The 23,025-nt window shown below is 40.2% G+C and overlaps 1 protein-coding gene across 2 annotated transcripts in view; it reads right to left on the bottom strand.

Annotated features, from left to right (window-relative positions):
- Nucleotides 1-2,053: 2,053 nt before the first annotated feature.
- Nucleotides 2,054-23,025, bottom strand: part of LOC5580178 (sodium-coupled monocarboxylate transporter 1) — an 80,256-nt gene continuing 59,284 nt past the window's right edge. For both annotated transcript variants that reach the window (XM_021857725.1, XM_021857726.1), the window contains exons 2-3: nt 8,502-8,869; nt 2,054-3,608 (exon numbers count right to left, since the gene is read on the bottom strand). In XM_021857725.1, the coding sequence (XP_021713417.1) occupies nt 2,153-3,608; nt 8,502-8,869 (1,824 nt within the window). In that variant the 3' untranslated portion in view covers nt 2,054-2,152. The remainder of the gene's footprint in view (nt 3,609-8,501; nt 8,870-23,025) is intronic.

Here is a 23,025-nt window from a genome sequence, read left to right as displayed (position 1 = left end):
ATTTTTCGGGTTCGGGTTCGGGTTGGGTTTGAAAGCTACAAAATTATCGGGTACGGGTCGGGTTCGGGCTTACAAAAAGTCGGGTTTGAGTCGGGTTTAGGTCGGGTTTGGTGAGAATTTTGAACAGAGTAACAACCTAAAAGCTTCCCTATGCATCAGAAACGATGAATTTACCATCTTTTCAAACTCGGGTTTTATTCGGGGTTTTCTTACAAAATTTTTTCGGGTTTCGGGTCGGGTTCGGGTTTACACAGCGAAAATTTTTCGGGTTCGGGTCGGGTCCGGGTTCGCTTTTCAATTATTGTCTCGGGTTCGGGTCGGGTCCGGGTTTGAAGAAATAAAATAAGTCGGGTACGGGTCGGGTTCGGGTTTGAAAAATGTGAAACCCGACCATCTCTAGTGAAAAGATGGATTTCGAAAACCTTCAAGAACGTATGGGGTACGGAATGGGCTCAGTCTTACTCCCCGCACCTGCGAAAAATCAAACTCTCAACCGAAAACTGGATCGATTGTCCTCTTCTCCACGATCAACGAGTCATCTCCCGTTTTAGAACTGGCCATACGCGGGTTTCTCATAACATGGGCGGACGTGGTCCTTTCAGACGGTTGTGCTCTATCTGCGGCGTTCAGAACTCCGTCGAGCACTTTATATGTACATGTCCGCAATACGAATCAGCCCGGAGATCCTTCGGAATTTCGGGAAGTATCCGCAGCGCCCTAGGAAACGATGCGGCCACCGTGTCAACTTTAATAGGGTTCCTAAAAGCTATCAAAATATACGGACAAATATGACCCAACACTACAAGCCATCTTAGTCCGGCTAAGTAGATGTCCACCAACAAAGTCGGCGGCTATAAGCAATTAGGTTATCAAATTTTTCAAAATAAGGAAGTTTCGCATTATGCGGTCCATTTACAATTAGGATATTTCAAATCAAGACTGTCTGTGGGTGTTACATGTAAAACAACGACAGGTCGAATGTCCAGTGAGTCATCTACAATAGCGTTACTCTGTGTTTGGCGAGACCCCTTGGTTGGGCTCGAAAGAGGCACCCCTTAAGGGTCCTCTTCTTCTTTTTTGAGGCACCATTTCGGTGACCTCTTCTGACGAGTGTTGAACTAGCTTTAAGTTAAAAAACACTAAAATAAAGAAAGAAAAAAAACAATTTTTATTGTCAAATCATTGTTCAAATTTTATATAAACATCAATGAAACCAGTGTTTTATGCAACTTTGGCGACCTGTAGCTAAAAATTGTGCGTGCTGGAAAATTTTTGAAAACGGCATCACATTCAGTAGTCCCAAATCTACTAGAGACACATAATTTGATCCTTGAGACACGCGAAAATGTCATTTTTGTTGCGCTGTGTTATCTGTCAAATATGAGAAGGAAATCTAGCAAAGATGGGTATCGCTAATATAAAACTTAAGAGCTCTTTGGTGTGGGAGTTGAGTGGAGAGTCGCATTAAAAAAAAAAGATGCAATTCGGATCGTTTGGAAAGTTTGGTCTCGCAATCAATATCCAAGTAGCAAATTAAGGAAAATTCCTCAATGATTGGTCTTCTGGATATAATAATCAATGACAGCAGCGTCAATCCTAGAACTTGGCAAAATCCTATTTAAACTACACGGACACGGGATACTACTCACTTTTTGGTTGTTTCAACGCAATTCCGTAGTTGAGCTCAATTACTCAATTTTGGTTTAACTTCCAAGGTCCCCACTACGTATTTTGCCTTTAATTCCATAAGAAAAATATATTCAATTTTGGGTCGATTTAATTCAAAATTGTGTTATTTCAACCCAAAAACAAGAAAAGTTGCATTAACCCAAATTTTGCGTATTGGGCTAAAGTAGATACAGCTTTTTCTATTTTTGACAACAATCGCGTGGTAGAAAGAGAATAAGGAAAGATTGTGGGTTGAATGTATAATCGCTATATTTAATTTTAGGTAAAGCAATCTCAAAATTTTCGTTAATATTTTTTCTCCGTGAGATTTCATTTTTTCAAATGCATTGAAGTGATTTCGGAAATTCAGATCAAAACTCAACTGTGAACCGTTTTAAGATAAGACAATTTTTATTACTATTTACAAACTTACATTGCTAGTCGGTTGCGTTGCTGTCAAATTACAGCAATCATCTCTCCTACATCAACTCTTACCGGACTCCTTATCGGTCATACTACTCACAACCACTACCTTCGCCGCGGGTGGCAGCTTATCTCCCTTGTTCACATCGAACGACCCGAACCGTTTGCCACCGAAAGGCGATCGCTCGTGTAGCCACCGCACTGCCGGATGCAACATCTTTGTATTGTACGCATCGACACTGCTCCACGTGGCTAAACTGAACACTAATCCTACGGCTACTGTTAGCAGGGTTCCGAACACACCGTAGTACATGTACGACACGGAGTAGATCCGGTAAAGGAACGAGTCGCCCTGGGCGGGCATAGGAACTATCCTACTCATCTGGTCCACTACGATGTACGAGGTGCTGCTGTTGGTGAGGAACTGTGCATCTTCGACGCAGCCTTCGATCGAGGTCGAAAGCAGCGAATCGTACACCTCAACGTACATCATGCGTCCGGTAACGATCCAGACGGTCACTGCATGGGAGACCAGCATTCCAAGAGCCGCTCCCTTCCAGTTGGCAAATGGCACGAACATTGCGAGGATGAAGACACCCAGAAGAGGTCCGGAGGTTGCCGATAGAATCAGCACCGAAGATTCGATTACTCCAGACAGAAGTCCAACGAGGAATCCGACGCCCAGAATCAGGATGGCGTAAATGGTACCTACCAGTTTGATCACAGTCAGTTGATAGCTGTCGGTCTTTTTACGGAAACCTGGGAGTAGCGATAGGAAGTCTTCCCAAGTAACCGTTGCGAGGGAGTTGATGTTGGAGATGTTCAAAGTGAGGGCTCCGTTGAAGAGCGTTCCAACGAAGAGTCCCCATACTCCGGGAACTTTGGCAAAGTAATCCATTATGAAATAGGGTAGGATTTGATCCATTTTCTCTATGGCTCCCGCCTTCAGAGGATCACAGGTGTAATACAGAGCAAATATGCCCATTCCCACCAGCCAGGGAAGCGAAAATAGCACCGCAACGAGTGGTATGTTGACGAGCATGGTTTGTCGAATTTTGCGCAGGGTTGGCATGCTCAAGTATCGCTGGACGAAGTTCTGTTGGCATCCCAGCAGACTAAGCGACATGAACAGCTCGCCAAGCCAAGCCGAAGTGGTCGTTACCCGGAGATGTAGGTCGGCTGCAAAGTTGAAAAAGTTCATCCGCCCCGCCTGCGCTCCGATAGCGACTGTCTGATCCACTCCGCCGCTCTTGACGCTACAGTAGATGACGATTCCGACCAACATGGCCGTCATGCTGAGACTTTGGATGACGTCAGCCGCCACGGCTGCCTTCATACCTCCGAGCGCGTTGAAGAATATACTGATGCAGGTGATGCAGAGGAGTGAGGCCCAGTACGGAACTCCGATGATGGTGTTCAGGGCTACCGTCGGGGTGTAGATGGTGACGCCTAGGCTAAGAAGCGTTCGGAGGATGTAAGTTCCGGATGCAAGGCATCGCACCAGACGACTGTTGAACCTGTTTGAATAAGAACAAATAATAAAATTACTCGGATTGTCTCGAAGCACTTTAAAAATGTCTAAGTGCTAGAACATTTTGAACTTATCAGATATGATGTATCAGAAAAAATGGTAAATGGCTGGGAATGACGTACCATTGGTACCTCGCGTATCTGAAGGAATAAAATATACCCCTCTGTGCGGACCTTAGCCTCCTACCCAGCAACTCCTCTCCCTTCCTCTTCGTTGTACTGGCCGGGGTACGAGTAACCTTATGGAAAATCGAAGGGAGGTTTGCCTCTGCAAACCTGGAGCGTTTGCGTTTGTACTCCATGTCAGGGGCGGCTGATCATCGTTCGAGTGCCAGAGAAGGACTCTAAGCTAAACTGTGCACAATGACCCTCCGAACCTTTAGGAGAAATGGTCATTCGGAAATCTAGGGGGTTGGTGTCAGGCCCTGCAAGACAGCCGTAAAAACACAACAGCCGTAACACGAATCGGAACAATCGGTGAATACCACAGCGACGTAAAGGGACTAGCGATTGGAGGCTCAGTACGTGGAACTGTAAATCTCTACACTTAATTATGTGTGTGCTAATCGCCGATGATGTGCAGATGGACCGCGGATTCGGCATCGTAGCGTTGCAGGAAGTGTGTTGGAAGGGATCAATGGTGCGAACGTTTTGAGGTAGCCATACGATCCACCAGAGCTGCGGCGACACACATAAGCTGATAGTGATGGGTGATATGCAGAGGCGCGTGATCGGGTGGTGGTCGATCAATGAGAGAATGTGCAAGTTGAGGATCAAAGGCCGGTTCTTCAAGGTTCATAATAAACGTGCACAGCCCTCATTCCGGAAACACTGATGATGATAAAGACGGTTTTTGCGCGCAGTTTGAACGCGAGTCCGACAGCTGCCCAAGCCACGACGTCAAAATCATCATAGGAGATCTAAACGCTCAAGTTGACTAGGAGTAGGAGTTCATACCGACGATTGGAAAGTTCAGCGCCCACCGGCTGACGAACGAAAACGGCTTACTACTAGTTGATTTCTGTTGATTACCTCCAGCACAGCCTTTCATACCGATACTAATTGATGGACGGCACTTTCCGACATTATCGACGTAAGGACCTATCGTGGCGCTAACATTGACTCTGACTACTTTCTGGTGATGGTTAAACTGCGCTCAAAACTCTCCGTCGTTAACAACGTACAGTACCGACGGCCTCCCCGGTATGACCTAAAGCAGTTTAAGCAACCAAATGTCGCAACTGCATACGCGCATCACCTCGAGGCTGCATTACAGGAAGAGGGTGAACTGGATGAATCCCCTCTTGGAACTGCTGGAGAACAACGAAAGCAGCCATCAACGATGCGGCTGAGAGCAACGACGGATACGTGTGACGGAGTCGACGGAACGTTTGGTTCGATGAGGAATGCAGGCAGTTTGAGAATAGTAAATTGGCAAAGAAAGTTCGCAGCTATTAATAAAAGGAAGGCTCATAGAATATTTCGCTGCAGATATTAAGCTCTGTCCCAGTTTGGACGTAACACTTGATGAAAATTACTTGATGAGAGAAGGGAAATTTATTTGCAAAATATTAAAAGCTCTTATCCAAAGATCTATTAGGCTTATTAGCTTAATGCAAAAATAGCCTATGTACGAGAGCAGATTATTTTTCGTTTAATATGTTTAAGGCTCTAACGCTAAAAATCTTCTCACTCAAATAAATAACACATTTGTAAAACAAAATATTTGTGGCAACACTTTTCAACGATTCGAAACAAATTTTAATTTTGGAAGTGTGCATCAAAAACACCGTCTATTATCGAAAGAAAGGAAAATTTGTGATTGAGATAATATTTTTTCCAGCATATCTTGGAATGAGATCATGCGTTTGTTAAAAATATGTTGAATATGGCAGGTTTTAAAGTAATTATCATTATAACAGCGTCTTGTAAGAATTGATAAAACGCAAAAAGTTAAAATGAACAACATTTAGCTTTATTAGATAATAAAATTTAAAAGAGTATAAAAATAAAGAACAGCCTAATTTTAAAAGAAGGCAAAATTTTTGATTAGACCAATAGAAGATTGGACGCGAAAAATTATTGCAGCATAGTAAAACGAAAAGAAACTAACAATTGCGTTCAGAATCAACGAAGTGATTGTGATACTTTTCCTCGAATGTCGTTTCTCCGAATGTCGGTTCCCCGAATGCCAGTCCCCGAATGACCGGTTTCCATGAAAAGTGGTGCAGTTTAAATAAGTGCTATAATAATCTTCAGCGGCTGGATAGTGAACGAGAAAGAACGATAAGCAATAAAAAAGAGTTATTCTGTCATTCTCGGCTATACACATGATGACAAAAAAGCTGAGGACGGTAAAACTCGAAAGAACCACCAATCAAATAAAGAAGGCTGCATATTAGATGGCCAGTTCGTTCACCACCCAGAAATGTATAAAGTTACGACGGTTATGAGTGCTAAAAACTTTTCGGGGAAATGGGCTAATCGGAGAAATGGGATATTTGGGTAACTGACATTTGGGGACCTGGCGTTCAGAGAAAAACGGCATTCAGGGATCCGACATTCTCCATATAGCTTTCTTTTGAGCTGAGCCCATTTATGAAAGAAGGTGAAATTTATTTAAATTTTAAATCAACAGTTTTTATAGCTATAATTATGATAACATCATATTTAGAAAAAATAAAACATAGAACATTTGAAAGAAAGGTAAATTTGTGCAAAAATTCCAATAGCGAAAGTCAAAAGAAGAATTAATATTTGAAAGAATGGTAATTTCTGGATAAATAATAAAATACTATTGGCAATATCTTTCCTAATATGCTTTAGTTTATTCAAGTTCATATGATTGTTGAACAAAGTGTCATTTTATGTCAATTGACTCCAAAACAAGCCTGATATCATCAGAAAGATGTAATAGAAATGTTAAAACGAATGTCATCTTAAGAAATTCTTGGTTTCAGACTCATTATGCCAAACGACCATTATGCCAAACGACCATTATGCCAAACGACTTTATGCCAAATAACCATTATGCCAAACGACTTTATGCCAAACGACTTTATGCCAAATAACCATTATGCCAAACGACTTTATGCCAAACGACTTTATGCCAAATGACCTTCTACCGCCAATGTCTACCAAGTGAGTAAAATTGGTTCTGCTTTTGCTCACGAGAATATACACCAGCACCAGCTCTACATTAAAGAAGGGAGCCATCAGTTGCCGTGTAACATACTATAGTGTTTGATATACTTCTTTCCAAATAGCCAGACGTGCACTCTTCCCGTGAAGGGAATTGTATGATAAATGTCCTGTAAGGAAAGTGACAACCAATTGTGAGGTCACTTGGAGAAATGAAAATTTTGTACCAATTTACAAAAAGTGGGCTTCGATCACACGACTCTCAATACTTTACTTATCAGTCACATTAATCAGTGTCAAAAAGACGAAAAGATATTGAATTCGGAAAGGTCATATTGGCGACACCAACTCTCGACTACCTGAAAAGCACTTTGCATCAAGTCGAATAAATTGCTTATGCACATACCAACTATCAAAGCTAAGAAGTCGTTGGCTAATCTAGAAGTTGGAAAACCGCTATTATTGAGTTGCCTCAATAGTGTATCTGCTACGAGATTCCTCAAAAGTGGTGATAAGACTCCCCCTTGAGGGCATCCGCAAACAATCAATTTTCGAATCGCTGCTTGACGCAATGTCGAGAAGAGTTGTCGGTTTTTGAGCATTTGATGAAGCCAACTGGTAATCATTGTAGGTAGCCCATGGTTTCGTGCGGCTTCCAATATGGCATCGAAAGACACATTACTAAAGGCACCCTCAATATCCAAGAAAACACTCAAGCGGAATTACTTCTGAGCGAATGCTTTCTCGATATCGTATACAACTTTGTGTAAAAGAGTCACATTTGACTTTCCAGATTGGTAAGCATGTTGATTCACACGCAGAGGCATGTTTGCCAAATAAACATCACGAATGTGATGATCGATTATGCATTCCAGACATTTCAAAAGAAAATAGGTCAGACTGATTGGTCTAAAACTCTTCGCTACTTTTTACGATGCACGCCCTCCTTTCGGGATAAACTTCACAGTAATATCACACCAATAACTGCTAATAAATAGCTTTTTCAAAATATGTTTGATAACGTCAAATGCCTTTTGGAGCAGAACAGGATAAATCCCATCTGCTCCTTATGATTTGAAAGGAGCAAAGCTATTGAGTGCCAATTGAATTGATTCAGTAGTTACGTTATTGCGAGCCGAAGCCAGAGACTAGTAACTACGTGTTTGGCTCATCCGTAGATGCTATGTTCACACATCCGGGGTAGTGTGTGTTGAATGAACATTCTTAAAGTTCTTCATCAGTAAAGTCTCCCATTTGGTAAGCGAATTTCGTTCACTCGGAAATCTTTAGATTTTGCAAGGATTTTGTCAGACTGACTTTACTCAAACTGGAAACATTTGTACACAGATTTATTCAGCAGGATCGTTCAGCATATCAAAGAGCCTTCTTGTAAGCCTTATGATCGGAATTCTACCACGGGGTCCCTCTTGTAGTTTTCACAGACCGCAGATGACATACTTCTTCAAAACATTCCTTAATGTAGGATGTTGTAGTATCAACGGCATCATTCAAATTACTTGGATTTCTAATGGACGGAGAGTATCCATGAAACTTGATCGCAACCAATTGTGTTGAATAAACATTCTAAAGTTCTTCAAGTTTCCTGAGGCAACGCATCGCACCAGACGGCTGTTGAACGTAGTTAAATGCTAACAAATTTAGAAACGACTCGGATTGTTCAAAATATGCCATAGTAGTGGACCGAATTGCTCCTACGAAATACATCTCCATCAACTCACCTCAGCTCCAGATACTGATAGACCGAAGTGATTCCCAGGTCGAAGTACACCGGAATGAACACGAAGCACACAATCGGATAGGCGGTCATCATGCCGTACAGCGTTTCCCACATGGCCGTCCCCCGATAGAAGAACTCACTCGGATAACCGAGCACCGAGATAACCCCGAGGGTGCCCCTCGCAATCGACAGCATCATCGCCAGCATCGAGATGTGACCGGCTCCGAAGACATAGTCCTCCTTGGTTTTCACCTTCCGGCTGCATAGCCGCTTGCGAATCGGTATCAGGGCGGACACCACAACGAATGCCACAAACGCCAGGTAGTTCCATAGGTTGCTCGCGGTGGTTGGCTCTTCCAGCTGCCGTTGCTGTAGAGAGAAAAAAAGAAGAAAATTTCAATCAATCCCTATTCTCAAACAAATTATGGATTCATGTTCACAACCGCATCTATGGCTTAAGCTGTTCAAATGGACCGATGCACGAGTGCACTATCTGACGTTTGAGCGGTGCCGTGTTATTTACGTGACCATGGCAACGAGTGAATTCGGCACCACTCAAACGTCAAATTAGTGAACTCGTGCATGGACCGATGCACGAGTTCACTAATTTGACGTTTGAGACAAGTGTGCGTACGTATTAGACGTATGGCACGCTTGAATAGCTAGTGTTTTTTCAGTTAAATCTCAGTGAAATCAACAATGAAAAAAATCAAATTGATTAATTTTAGAATTCTGAAGTTCTATCTTCTAATGATATGTTGTTTGTGTTATAAATTATTTAATCTCAATTGAAGAAACTTAATATTTGTGATGCTGTTCAATGTGAAATTATTTTTTGTTCCATGATTGTGTGCGAAATATGCAATTGTATTGGCTTGCGGAAATCAGTGTATCACAATGACAAATCTAAGTGAATGTGTTTTTGCGCTATGGCTTCTGTGTGCACTAACTCAATTATTTCAATTTTAGCAATACTACTCATGACGATTCATCCATTTTAAAATGTATAAATTGTCAACTTTCAATCGTTGATACTATCTATAATAGAAAATATTACGTGGGTTGCATACAACAGTTTGAGAGCACCTGATGTTCAATAATTCACTTGATCATCTATTCGCTCCGTCTACAACTACTACACGCACTGTGATAATATGATATAACGATAGAAGCGGAAAACAAATGTACAGCTGAATGCTATCCGAAATATACATACAACTTTTGCTCTTAAGGTGAAGATGCATTGAAGCCATATTTCGGATCTTTGAGACCACAAATCCAATGAACCAGATAGCGTCTTGAAGTGAAAACTCGATCGATTGGTCACCACTAATGAGTGATAAATCGATCAAGTTTTTCAGCTTCAATGGGTTCTCATGATTTGTGCCCTTGAAGATCTGAAGGGTGGCTTCGATACAACGATCCATTTTCACCTTAATATTATCTCAATGATATCGAACCTTTGTACTCTATTCTCCTTTTCTGTAAACTCGTCCACAATCGATTCTTTGTCATCGTTAGCAAGTGCGGTTTTTTGCACGCGGGTTGATTAAGTTTATTTAATAAAATTTGTTATTAACTAAAACTGTGAATAGTATGTCCGACATCGATTTTGAAACGGAATATCGCCTACTGATGTCACCAGCAAATGCATCTTCAGCAAGCAAGGATAGTGCTAAAAGGGCCGCTAACTCTCCAGCCTCTAGCGAGGCGAAAAAGTCGCATGTGGAGAATACAGATTTGAAGTTAGCGTTTAAAAGAAAAAATGCCGAGGTTGACCAACAATTCTTTGAGGCAGTTTGTTCAGCGCTTTCGGATATTCAAAGTGATATTCCCAGTGATGTTACTTATCCTGGATTTTATGGATCCGGTTTCAAGATGGGCATTGGATGGTTTTATGCCAGGGATGACGAATCGATGCTATGGCTAAAGTCAGCTTTGAAACGGATTGTGGAAAAACGGATCATCCCTGATCTGGAAGTGCTGCCGTACACTAAGATCTCTCCTCTTCGACGAGTTGTCTTCTCAGTCCCCACGATACCACGTCTTGGCAAGGATGCCAAGTCGTCGGTTCTTCGCAATATTGCTAGGCTAAACCCAAATCTATGCACGAACTATTGGAGAGTATTGAGAGTGCTTCCACCACAAGGAGGTCGGCATACGATAATTATGGAAATCGACGAAGGCTCTGTTTCGGCTATAGAATCACAACGATGTAAAGTATTTTATGCCTTTTCTCAAGTGTTTTTGTCAATCACAGCAAAAAATGACACCGCATAATGTATTTTCGCCTAATAACATCATGTAAAACAAGTTTGAATTGATTTTTTTTTCTTTTCATTAAGTAAGTGCTTAAATTTGAATAAAGTGAATTTTGTCGAATAATAGCTCAGTTTTTGAATATATATTCTACTCGTTTACGCTATATGCAGTACAATATGTAAATCTTTCGTGAAAAGGCTGATGTTTCCGCATTTTGGCACTATTTATTAGAAACAAATTTTAAATTCTCTAAAATAACTTTTTAAGTGTTCGATTTTATAATAAATGATGATTTTCAATTTTATGTAAAATTAACTTTTAAGTAACTCTTACTGATCAATTCGGATTTAATTTAATTGAACGTTTCAAAGAATTTACTACTGTAATATCTTAAACTTATGATAAAGAGCTCATGCTCTTCTTCGCTTTTGCATGTAATGTACTCTCTTTCCTTCAAACCTCTCCTTTTCTTCCTTTTCTTATCCTAATTTTCCTTTCCTCGTTCATCCTTTCCCCTCAGGTAAATGATGATACAGGCTATGAAATGCGATGGCACAAATCTCCCATTTGGAGGGGAACGTGCCGTTAGAGCCGACTAACTGATACCTGATACCTGATGGACCGATGCACGAGTTCACTAATTTGACGTTTGAGCCGAATTCACTTGTTTCTATGGTCACGTAAATAACACGGCACCGCTCAAACGTCAATGAGTGAACACGTGCATTGGTCCATTGAAATCTATCTATCTATCTATCTTCTATATAAATAAAAATGTAGTGGTGTTTGTATGTCACGAAATGACTTGAGAACGGATTGGCGCAAGTTTTTCAATGTTGCATTCCACAAGGGATGCGACGTGTTCGTGCGAGAAAAAAGTTCGGGAAACTCTCCGGAATAATCGGGAAAACGGGGGAAGACTAAGGTGTCATTTTGTATAGGGGATTCTTTTACGTTTTTCAACAGCCTACTTGATTGCAAGACGAAGTTTTCCGGGACCACTAATTTATCAATAAAGTTGCAATTGATATCCATTTATTTGTTCTTCATACTTGCAAATATGAATGATTAAATTAATCTACATTTAGCATCAATTTGCGTCAGCGAACTCGAGATGTGCGAAATAAAGGGCATACGTCCAGGGTTGCCACATTAAAATCTGTATTTTTTCCTTGTAAAATCTGTATTTCTGTATCCCGGAGAAAAAAATCTGTATTTTAAATCTGTATGTATACCTAAAAATTGATATAATCCTGAGATTTGACAAGAAATTCAAGAAAATACTAATCATTTGTAACTTAAATGCACAACAGTCACAACAGGTCACAACTCAGCTTGAATTTAAAGGCTTTCAAAAATATTTATTTTCATATTTGCTCAAAATCGGTATAAATCTGTATAATTTTAGCAAAAATCTGTGTACAGAATCTGTATATCTGCATTTTTGCAAAATATCTGTAATCTGTATATACAGATTCTTGGTCTGAAAAAAAAATATTCTCAAAAATCGGTAAAATACAGAAAAATCTGTATATGTGGCAACCCTGCATACGTCTTCAAGATGATTACTGAGAGTTATCACATTGAATCAAAACGGCCATGCGGCTCATTTGTGGTATCATCGACCCACCGCCCGACAGTCAAAACAACGCACATGGTGGCAAAACAAAGCGCGTTGCGTTTACTCGCCCTCGTCCAGCAGACGTGACGCTAGAATGCCGTGTGTGTGTGCAATATGCCGACTGTAGCCGCGACAAATTACTGCTAACTATGGGAACCGTGGGGCTATCGGTTATCTTGAATCCATAAAATAAATGCATAGTTTAAACCGTTCAAATTAGTGACATGAACCTGTGCCACGTTTGTTTGGAGTGTCGCCGTATTTCCGGTGCTCCGATTGAATCAATTCAAAAACAAACTTTAACGATAGAGAAGAAAGCTTCTACTCTCTATCGTAAATAAACTGCTGCTTAGAAAATCTGACGCAAAACTGATCGTAAATCTCGCATGCGTTCTTGAGATACGTTTGTTTTTCGCACTACTAGGAAGCATTATATGATGTATTCCATCATGCATCATCCTATGGTTTATCAAATATAAAAATGATATACATAATAACGTCTTTCTATGAGCGTGACGTAATTTATGGATGACTCCTGTATGCCAACAATAGTCGTTTAAATCATTCGTCAGCTGCTAACTATTAATCAAAACAGTTTGAACATATGGTTTACTTATAAACAAGAACTGACTTATGACCCACAAACTCAAACAGTCCTCTCTATCCTCAATTGCTATTACATCACATCGAACGTAATCTAGAACTCGAATCTTCGAAACACTGTAAGATTGTAAAATACCTATTTAGATGAAGCTTTCAGCTAAACCTGGCCCTCATAAGTCGTCCAGTAAACACAAACTCGTATACGATAGCGCATAAGAGTACATATGTGGAGGCGATATACGTACATGCGCCATAAGGCTGCGTGCAAGATGTACGTATATCGCCTCCACATCTGCACTCTTATATCCCATCCTATACGATGGTGTGTTTACTGGGCGTTGTCATACATGAACGTAACCAGACAAGAGGGAGGAAGTATCGGTCTTGGACGATGCTTCTCCAGTTGCACCGAACGTATAAGGTTTAAGATTCCTCTTACACTGTTAAGTTAACGTATTCATATTCATGGTCTTTCACCAAGTCGCCGACCTCTATCTGTTTTTCTGCTGAATATTATTTTCACATTTTTTGTCCCGAAATTCGCATTGAGTGACCAGCCTACCGAAGTATGCCGTATTTTATACGTTTTACAGTGTTTGCTTCTTGATACACTTAAAAGTGACTGGTTCACTGAGTCCGCACTTAATTTATTTCGCCGAGGACTGCAAAAAAATTGCCGAGATCCCCACAGCTGAGATTTTGGCAAACATCTCGGTAAAAGTTCGAAGTGCCGATTGAACTGCAAAATGTTAAATCAACCCAGCTGTCAAAATTTTACGAAAATATCGGCAATCGTTTGCTGAAAATCTCGGCACACCACTACCGAAATTCGGTAAATGGTATTTTTTTTTATTGGAAGAAGAATAAGAAGAAAACAAAACCACACACAAGTTTTGTGCTTTTCTATTTGAATGGTAGCACCACATCCATTTTCGCTGTACTTCCATTGTTCCAAGTACATAGTTCCCGGGGAATATTCCTAAAAGTGTAATAAAAATAATCATTTATAGGCACACCTGTACGTCATAATACAATAAGTTATGTGAAGTCGTCTCTCCTCATCTTGATATCGAAGGGACCATCGAGATAGGGAGAGATCGAGACATAGAACAAATTTTTAATGAATACTAGATCGAAAATAACTCCGTAACCAGGAAAATTAAAAATAAACACACGTCATTTCGTCTTTGCAAATTGTTTTGAATCACTAGAATCTAGTCTTTGATAATGGGCATATTGACATACGGAGAGAAAATCTTGAATGAAAATCTCATCGAGATAAGGAGGATATCGAGATATAGAGAGTTAAAATGTGTGCATAATGAAGGGACCGATAAAATCAGCGATATAAGGAGAGATATCGAGATGTAGAATATCGAGATATGGAGAGTGGACTGTAGTATACTTTCCACATATGAGCACGTATAGTGACACTTTTTCGAACCAATGCGGACTGAGTTTTATTAATTTGAAATTGTGAGCTGTCAACATGGCTGCCAAAACAAATGACAGGCTACTTACCTTAAGGTGACAAAAGTGAACTTGCTTTCATTCGAGAGCTTCTTGTCTAAATTCATCTGACTCGCAGGATAAGCCTGATTAAAAAAAAGGTATCAAGTAACGTCAATAACGTAAAGAGTCAATCGATTTTACTTGAGAGTATATGGAAACGCGTGTGTACTGGTTGTGCTCAGAAGAACTAATGAAAATTTATTAACACGTTTATACACACTAAACAACTAGGGGTCGCTACTAAGCAAGTGAGTTGCTATGCATAGCGACAGCTTTCGTAGGTTACTTCGTTTCACCATACCGCAACACTCCTCCTTAACCTACGATACCGAGCAGTTTCTTGAATGCCTCATGATTCTGCCTGGTTAGTGGCTTGATAAATCCGTCCGCTGGTTGCTGCTTTGTAGAAACATAGTCCAAAGTAATGTCCCCATCCGTGTAGCCAGTAAAATGTGGATTACCAGTCACCGAGTATTCCATACGATTATTTGAAGTGCCCTTCAGGTAACGCATTATTCGTTTTACTTCCTCCCAATGCCTACGACCAGGGTTACTGCTAAACTTACTCACCATGTTTACAGCGAAAGAAATATCTGGTCGTGTTGCTTGAGCGATGAACATCAATGACCCGACTGCCTCTTTGTATGGGATGGCCTGCATGCTCTGCACTTCTTTTGGTTCGGACGGACACATCGATTTATTGAGTTTTGCGCCGGGATCAACTGGAGTAGAAACGGGACTACAGTTCGCCATGTTGAACCGTTCGAGAACATCCTTAACGTACTGCTGTTGGTCCAACCAAATCTTGCCATTCACTCTATCACGTGTGATTTTCAGCCCTATGCAAAACCTTGCTTCTCCAAGATCTTTCATTTTGAAGCGGCTGTGGAGAAAAATCTTCAGCTTCTTCTTCATTTCCGAGTCGTTGGAGAACAAAAGGAAATCGTCCACATAAATTGTTACAAATGTCATCGATTCGCCGTCAATCTTGAAATATAGGCAGGTATCCATCAAAGAATGTTCCTATCCAAACTCACGTAAAGCTTCATTCAGTTGAAGATTCCACACACGGCTCGATTGTTTCAAACCGTACAACGCTTTCTTCAAACGGCATACCTTCTTTGGATTTTGAACAAAACCTTCAGGCTGTTCCATGAAAATGACTTCATCGGCCAATTTTCCTTGCAGAAAAGCGGTTACTGCATCCATTTGTTCTACACCGTGTCCAATATATTCTCATACACTTTTTCTTTTCTTTGGTATAACTTTACTCAATGTAGGATAATCCAATATTGTAGTATTTCATTTTAGTCTGGTAGTATTATACTAACGTAGAACAGCTTGTTTTATGAATAAGAAAAAATAATTGCTATGATAAGTGATGAAATGTCCATTGAAGTCGTGTTTTGCACTTAAAATGAATTTTTGTTCATATTGGTCTGGTTTACAAAGTGAAAATCAGAGCATTCACAAAAAAGTTTCAGAAACTTTAAGTTAATCATATTGCGTTTTGAAAAGATAAATATTGATAAAATTTGATAAATATATGTGCGATAACTGCAGATTGAAATTGGGCTCTGCCTATGAGCGTGCCGCTGGAAATATTTTTCGTAAATTCTTAAGTTGATAAAATAAGTTTATAATTGAAATATTTCCAAAATATTTCCTGTAGTGAATCAGTATTATAACCACTATCAAAAAATATTATCACCAATGATGTCAGTTAGACAAGCGCAAAGTAATGTTATCTCGAATTTGTATGAGAATATACAGGACACGGTGTATATCTAGGTTGTGTTGAGCCGCCAAAGACATCAGATAACGAATTGTCGAGTAACGTACGACAGGGGAGTAAACCTCTTCGAAATCGACTCCGTAACGTCCACAAAGGTCACGAAGTAACGGCTTCCACCAATCGACGAAACTTCTACCGGTCCGCAGACATCAGAGTGAACCAGATCCAACGGGTTTTGAGCACGCGAGGAACTGCAATGAAAAGAACTTCGAGTGTGCTTACCCTGAACGCATGCCACACAATCCGCTGTGACGCCAAATTGTTGCGGCATCCCGTCGACCATCGTTGTAAGTTTGCTCATGTATTGCTGATTCAGATGTCCTAGTCTGCGGTGCCACAAGCTTGAATTGTTCATCAGAAACACTTTTTCCGATTTCTTCGTATTCAGCTTGTACATCCCATTCTCTTGAGTACCGGTAACAACGATATCGCCAACTTCGTCTCGAACTTCACATCCGTCAAACTTGAACAGGACTGTCATGTTTTTAGCACATATTTTACCAATAGACAACAGGTTTGTCGTCAGATCTGGAACCATCCAAACGTCCTTCACCTGTATTGGTCCTTCTTCTAACTCCAGATGCACTGTACCTCTTGCAACGGATTTGATGCTTTGACTACTGGCAGTGTCGATCGAATGTACCCAGTCAGTATGCTTGATAAAACCTTCTACCGTCCGCGTCATGTGTGATGTTGCGCCGGAATCGAAAAACCAATCTTCTTCTCTTCCTTCTCCTGTAGCTAACATAGCACACAATGCCTTACCTTTCGGTTTTGAAAAACTTGAGCTTTGCTTCTGGGGACAGTTTGCTGCGTAATGCCCCGGTTTCTTACAAGTAAAACAGGTACCATTTTTCTTTTCTGCATCACCCTTCGTTCGCTTTATCTTCTGTTTTGAATAGAGTGCACCTTCACTGCTGGAACTCTTCAAAGGCCATTTAACATCTTGGATAATCTTCGTCTTTACTACATCCGCAGTCAATTGAATTCCTGAAGCTTGAAGACCCATTATCATCGGATTGTAATATTCAGGTAAACCTTTCAGCAGTAATGAAGCCAGCCATTGATCATTGACTTCAAAACCGATCTCGCTCAAATCATTTGCTGTAGTCACCAACTGGTCCACGTAGTCTTCAACAGATTCGCAATCTTCCAACTTGATAGTCGTCAATTTGTCCAGAAGACCGAACCGCCGGATTAGTTCATCGTCCTGGATCAGCGTTCTTGACCAAATTAAAGTTGTGCTTCTCCAAGCTCAAACAAATGGCCACAAGTGCTCGATCGCTCATATCCGGATCCACTGCTACATTCTCCAACGGTTTGACTGCACGCCACGTACCTTCGCGTATAAGTGCCATTTTCATTGAAAAAGCCCACGATGCATAATTCTGCCTTCCCTTCAATTTCTCCATTACCGGTAGGGATACTGCGCTTCCGAAAGTCCGAACAGTTGCTGTTGACCGCACACCGCTTCCACTTGCAGTTGAACCATCACCTCCAGCTATCTGTCTCGAGTTTCCGCCAGTCATTCCTCCGCTTTGAGAAGTTGAACTTGAATTATCCCTCGGAATCATCTCAGGAACTAGCACGAATTGCGGTCGTCGAATTTGTTCAAATTCTAGCCTGTACTGGGCCCATAACCACTTGAGAGTAAATGGAAACGCGTGTGTACTGGTTGTGCTCAGAAGAACTAATGAAAATTTATTAACACGTTTATACACACTAAACAACTAGGGGTCGCTACTAAGCAAGTGGGTTGCTATGCATAGCGACAGCTTTCGTAGGTTACTTCGTTTCACCATACCGCAACAATTTTGTGGAGGAGTCTGGGGGATCAACTAGAATATCACTCGTCGTATATTGGAGGCTCAAAGTTTGTTCATGAAATACAGATCAATGCAGAGTTCCAGTCAGAGATGCGAGAAGTACTGTAGAAACATTTATCACCTGCAAATTCACATGTTTCTTCACGATCATCAAAGCAAACCATGACCGTTCAAAACAAAAAAAAATGTCACGGTTCTTCAAAGCTGTAATCTTGCGGAATGTGGAAAGACTCAAGATCAGTACAGTCACTCTATTCACAGTTTGACGAATAGAAAATCCCAAGAACTGGCAACGTAATAATCTCACTAAAATCGCTGGCAACTGAACACAAAGCTCAAGCCTTCAAATTGCCGTCTTGTTTGAACAATGACCAAATATTTTTTCTTGTTCAACCAGTAAGTTTCACTAAAATCAAATTGCGCCAAATATTTCTGAATTGCACTTTGTTTCAATACCAATAAAGTTTTGTTAATTTTTCCTGTAATGCGGAATATTTCTTATATTTCGTTCATCGGAATATCTTTACGGTTACAGTACTGCCCACCGATTCAAGCACTCTCTACCTGTAATATTGTCTCTGATCCGATTGGCTCCAAAAGTTCTATATATCCGCCAGACTGTGAATAGAGTGAATGTAGTGCACGATTTTTCCGCTTTTCGGGGTTTTGGATTTTTGCTCGATAAAGGCAACTTAAAACTGAACTTGTTAATATGTATCGCCACGGAATAATGGTGCTCTTGCTTTTAGCGCTAATCAGTGTGGGTATACGGCTGTCAATTACGAACAAAGCTCGCCTAAAAACCTTCGCTCTTGTGTGCCGGCCCAAACAGCACAGGTCGAACATGCGGGCCAAACCAGGCAGCAAACGCTGATGCTTTTCAACAAACAACCAACGCACACTCAGAAATAAGAAAAAGTCACAGAATTGCTAAAGTTTATGCATTAAGGTGAAGATGAATCGAAGCCAAACTTCAAATTTTCAAGAGCACGGATCTGGAGATTCAAACATCCGTTTGAGCTGAAAACCTAATCGATTGGACACTACCAGCTTGTGACCAATCGATTAAGTTTTCAGCTTAAACGGATGTTTGGTTCTCCAGATCCGTGCTCTTGAAAATTTGAAGTTTGGCTTCGATTCATCTTCACCTTAATGACTATTTTCTATCTGCCTCTCTTTCATTCTACTGTGAATTTCTACACTAAATGTCATTTCGCATGGGTTGAAGCTTAGCGATGCTTCAACCCAGGCAAATTGACAAATAGGAATAAAATTCCCTGCAGATTGAAAGAGAGGCAGATAGAAAATAGTCATAATTTTTATAAATTTAGTCATTCTGTGACTAACCGTGTTTCTCAGTGCAGGTTATTTGGTGACATAGTTCAGCGAAACATTTCAACGAAGTCGCCATACAAAAACAGAGTGTTCGAAATATTAGTCTGTTATGAATTTGAGACAAAACGGTATTATATTAAAAAACATGTTTATCAGGGCGATTCAAATTTTCAAAATGTTTGAGAATCTAATCTCCCATATGTTCCTTACCATCCTTAAAATAAAAATAGTGTTCTGTGAAATTTTCAGCTATCTAGGTGGTGATTTAAGGTGATTATATAAGAAAGCCAAACTTCTAATTTTCAAGTGCACAAGACTGGAGAATCTGACAACAGTTCGCATTAAAAATCAATCAAATTACTTGCTTGCTGGTGGTGACCAATGGGATAAATTTTTAACGCGGAACGCTGTTTGGTTCTTAAGTGTAGTGCTCTTGAAAATTTGAGGTGTGGCTTCGTTCTTTAATCACCTTAAAGGTGGCCCAAAGACAACGTAGGTGTATATGGAAATAACTATGGAGAAATTTTGAGAAACTTATCATCCCATATTGAAAACTTATTCTCCAAACCATAATGAAAGATGTTGCTGACGAAACAAATCCTTTTTGTGCTAATTTTGTTTGATATTTTTGTACATATTTGTAGGGCTATAATCCCATATTAAGCTAAATAATGGAAAACAAACTCATGAATATCCTTCTGCTATCCGTCGGATTGAATTTCTCTCTTCAGCAAATTTCTTTATTATGGTTTGAGGAATGAGTTTTTACTATGGGAAAATAAGTTTGAACTTACATTACAGTACTAGCGTGTTTGGAACATGTTTCAAAACTTCTCCATAGTAATTTCCATATAAACCTATATTGTCTTTGGGCCACCTTTAAATCACCACCTAGAAAGCTGAAAATTTCACAGAACATAATTTTTATGGTAAGGATGGTAAGCGACATATGGGAGATTGGATTCTCAAACATTTTTAAATTTTGAACCGCCCTAATGTTTATATTTTACAAATTGTATATCATGGTCTAATCGCTTCCCAGACAACCAGAAGTCACATGAAAGTTCACGTAATAACTCGTTTATTCATACAAATTACATCAAACTCGCAACACACGGTGGAAAGAATCGTCAGATTGATGAGTTTCCTCGCATAGAACGCTTTTTTCTGAGTTCATCTGTACAATTTGTTTCATCCCGTACACTCGTACAAAGTAAGTCGAATCAATCCGTAGCAGCTGTCAAATCAACTTTTGTTATCATAAGTTAAGTCGCATAAGATCACAGGTTAGTTCGATAGAAAATTGATACACTCGCATTGTATTGCATTATTCATCACATAATATATGCACGTATATCGCCTCCATTATTATACGTAGAAGGCGTTTTCGCGACATCTTCTAAGTGAAATTTTGCACATGCAAAGCCTCCAGCTGATTTCTTTATACGTACATTTTGGTTGTCTGGGTTGAGATGTTGAGGAAAACACGGTCACCAAATAGCAAAAGTTACACACTAACATTCCTTCCCGCAATCCCACCTGACTGCAAAGATACAGCCGCCGCCGTTATTGGGCCTGTATAAAAAGAAGCACTGAAATATGCACACTGAAGAAGATTATGGCCGATTCCAGCCGAATTTCTAAATGAATCTTCGTGCATCTGATACTGACTTCGGTCAATCAAGAAATTGCATCCTTTCATATGATTAGTCAGTGTATAAGCTAAGCTAAGCACCCTTAGTTTTTCATTTTAAACATCACGGTTTACAATATTTATATAATTATATATTCCGAAAACTGACAGCTAATTGACGACGTCATTCCTATTCACCTAGAACAAATTTGTTGAAAAATAATTTAGTAATCCAGATCAAATTTGATGTTTATACAAGCAAAGAGACTGCCTTTTCTATGAATGCCGCGATTAAACATGAAATACCTCGCGATCTAAACTGGGAGTTCGGCTCGGAAAGCCCAGCCGTTTTCTCACCGCCGGTTTTCTACCAATATAAATATTTTCACCACTAGACAAAAATGAAAAACTAATTTGAAGTAAGAATCGTATGCCATCCTCCCCCTCATCCATGTATCGCATCACCGACCATAGGTTACTCCCAGATCTCTTCCATCTGTCACTAATAAACATATTTCTAGTTGTGATTGTGCAGTTGTGCTCTCGGTCTCTAGAAGCAACAGTCATTACACACTTCCATTCCAACTGACTGTAAGGGCTTGGCCGGCACCGTTATTGATCAATAATATGAGAGCTGCTAAAATGTGCTCTTCGAGAGTAAACGGAAAGTCCCATCCTTTATTGAATCATTCATAAAATAAAGTTTATTCATTTGTATCAAAGAGCAATGCTTACCAGTTCCGATCAATCACGGAGTAGCAACCATTGACATGCACAGTCAGTTTATGCTATGCTCACGGCATAAAAATTAACAAGGCAGGCTCTTTACTGATGTAAATATGAAGTTTCATTATAAACATGTGACGTCACTTCTATCGTACCATATACCGTTTTGTCTCAAACTCCGAACAGACTCATATTCCGAACACTCGGTTATTGTATGGTGATTTGGTTGAAATGTTTCGCTGAAATATGTCACCAAATAACAAGGAAATGACAGTCAATTGCAATTCAATTTTAACGTCTCCAATATCATTTATACCGCGGAAGTAGTGATCATTCGCTAGTTTGAGACCAGTAGAACAAGCTCAGATACATTCATTTGCGACATTATTCATTTGAATACGATTTATTCGTTCTGTTCGGAATTTGAATCAAGGTGTTCGGAATATGAGACAGAATGAACACAGTGTTCGGCATTTGAAGCAAAATGTTGTTCCATACTTTTTTAAAAAAAGACAATTTACACCGTCTTCAGCACATAGGCTGCACAGACTGAACGATCACTAACATAAGGCAACGGACTACACGAAACACCCAGTAGCCCAGCGATGAATTTTTCGTTCGACGAAAAGTTTTCACCGACTGGAGCGGGAATCGAACCCACACCCCGTGACACAATACGCCTAGACGACTGACGCCGCTAACCGCAAGACCACGAAGCCCACAACTTTTAGGTAAAAACGATACTAAAACTAATTAAATCAACATTTTTATCGGTACACCCAACAGCTAACAGATAGACTTTGCGTAGAAATTAAAACTAACACAAATATCAGCCAATTTATGCCAATCAGATGCATTTGAAGTCACTGTTGGCCTTAAGTGTTCGGAATATGAGTCAAAACGGTACCTTCCGGACCACTAGATCATTTTTTTTAGGAAATTTGTTCGAGGTGGATAGGAATGACGTCGTCAAGTAGCTGTCAGTTTTCGGAATATATCACCTTCTTAATATAGTACACCGTGTGCTATGCTATGGTCAATTCGGGACTACGAAGCTGCTGATGTTTTCTTCGGTTTTCTGTGAGAAAAACAAGGAGAGATATATTTTTTGCTTTTTTTCACGCACACGATGACAGTTCCTTACGAGGTTTTCCATAAGTCCGGGTGCTTTGTAAATCTCTTTTTGTTCGTAGTCGCGAATTACTGGGAGGG

The sequence above is a fragment of the Aedes aegypti genome, chromosome 1, assembly GCF_002204515.2.
Source record: "Aedes aegypti strain LVP_AGWG chromosome 1, AaegL5.0 Primary Assembly, whole genome shotgun sequence".
NCBI lineage: Eukaryota > Metazoa > Arthropoda > Insecta > Diptera > Culicidae > Aedes > Aedes aegypti.
Note: the sequence above shows the minus strand (reverse complement) of the source record. Positions and strands in the feature narration are given on the sequence as shown.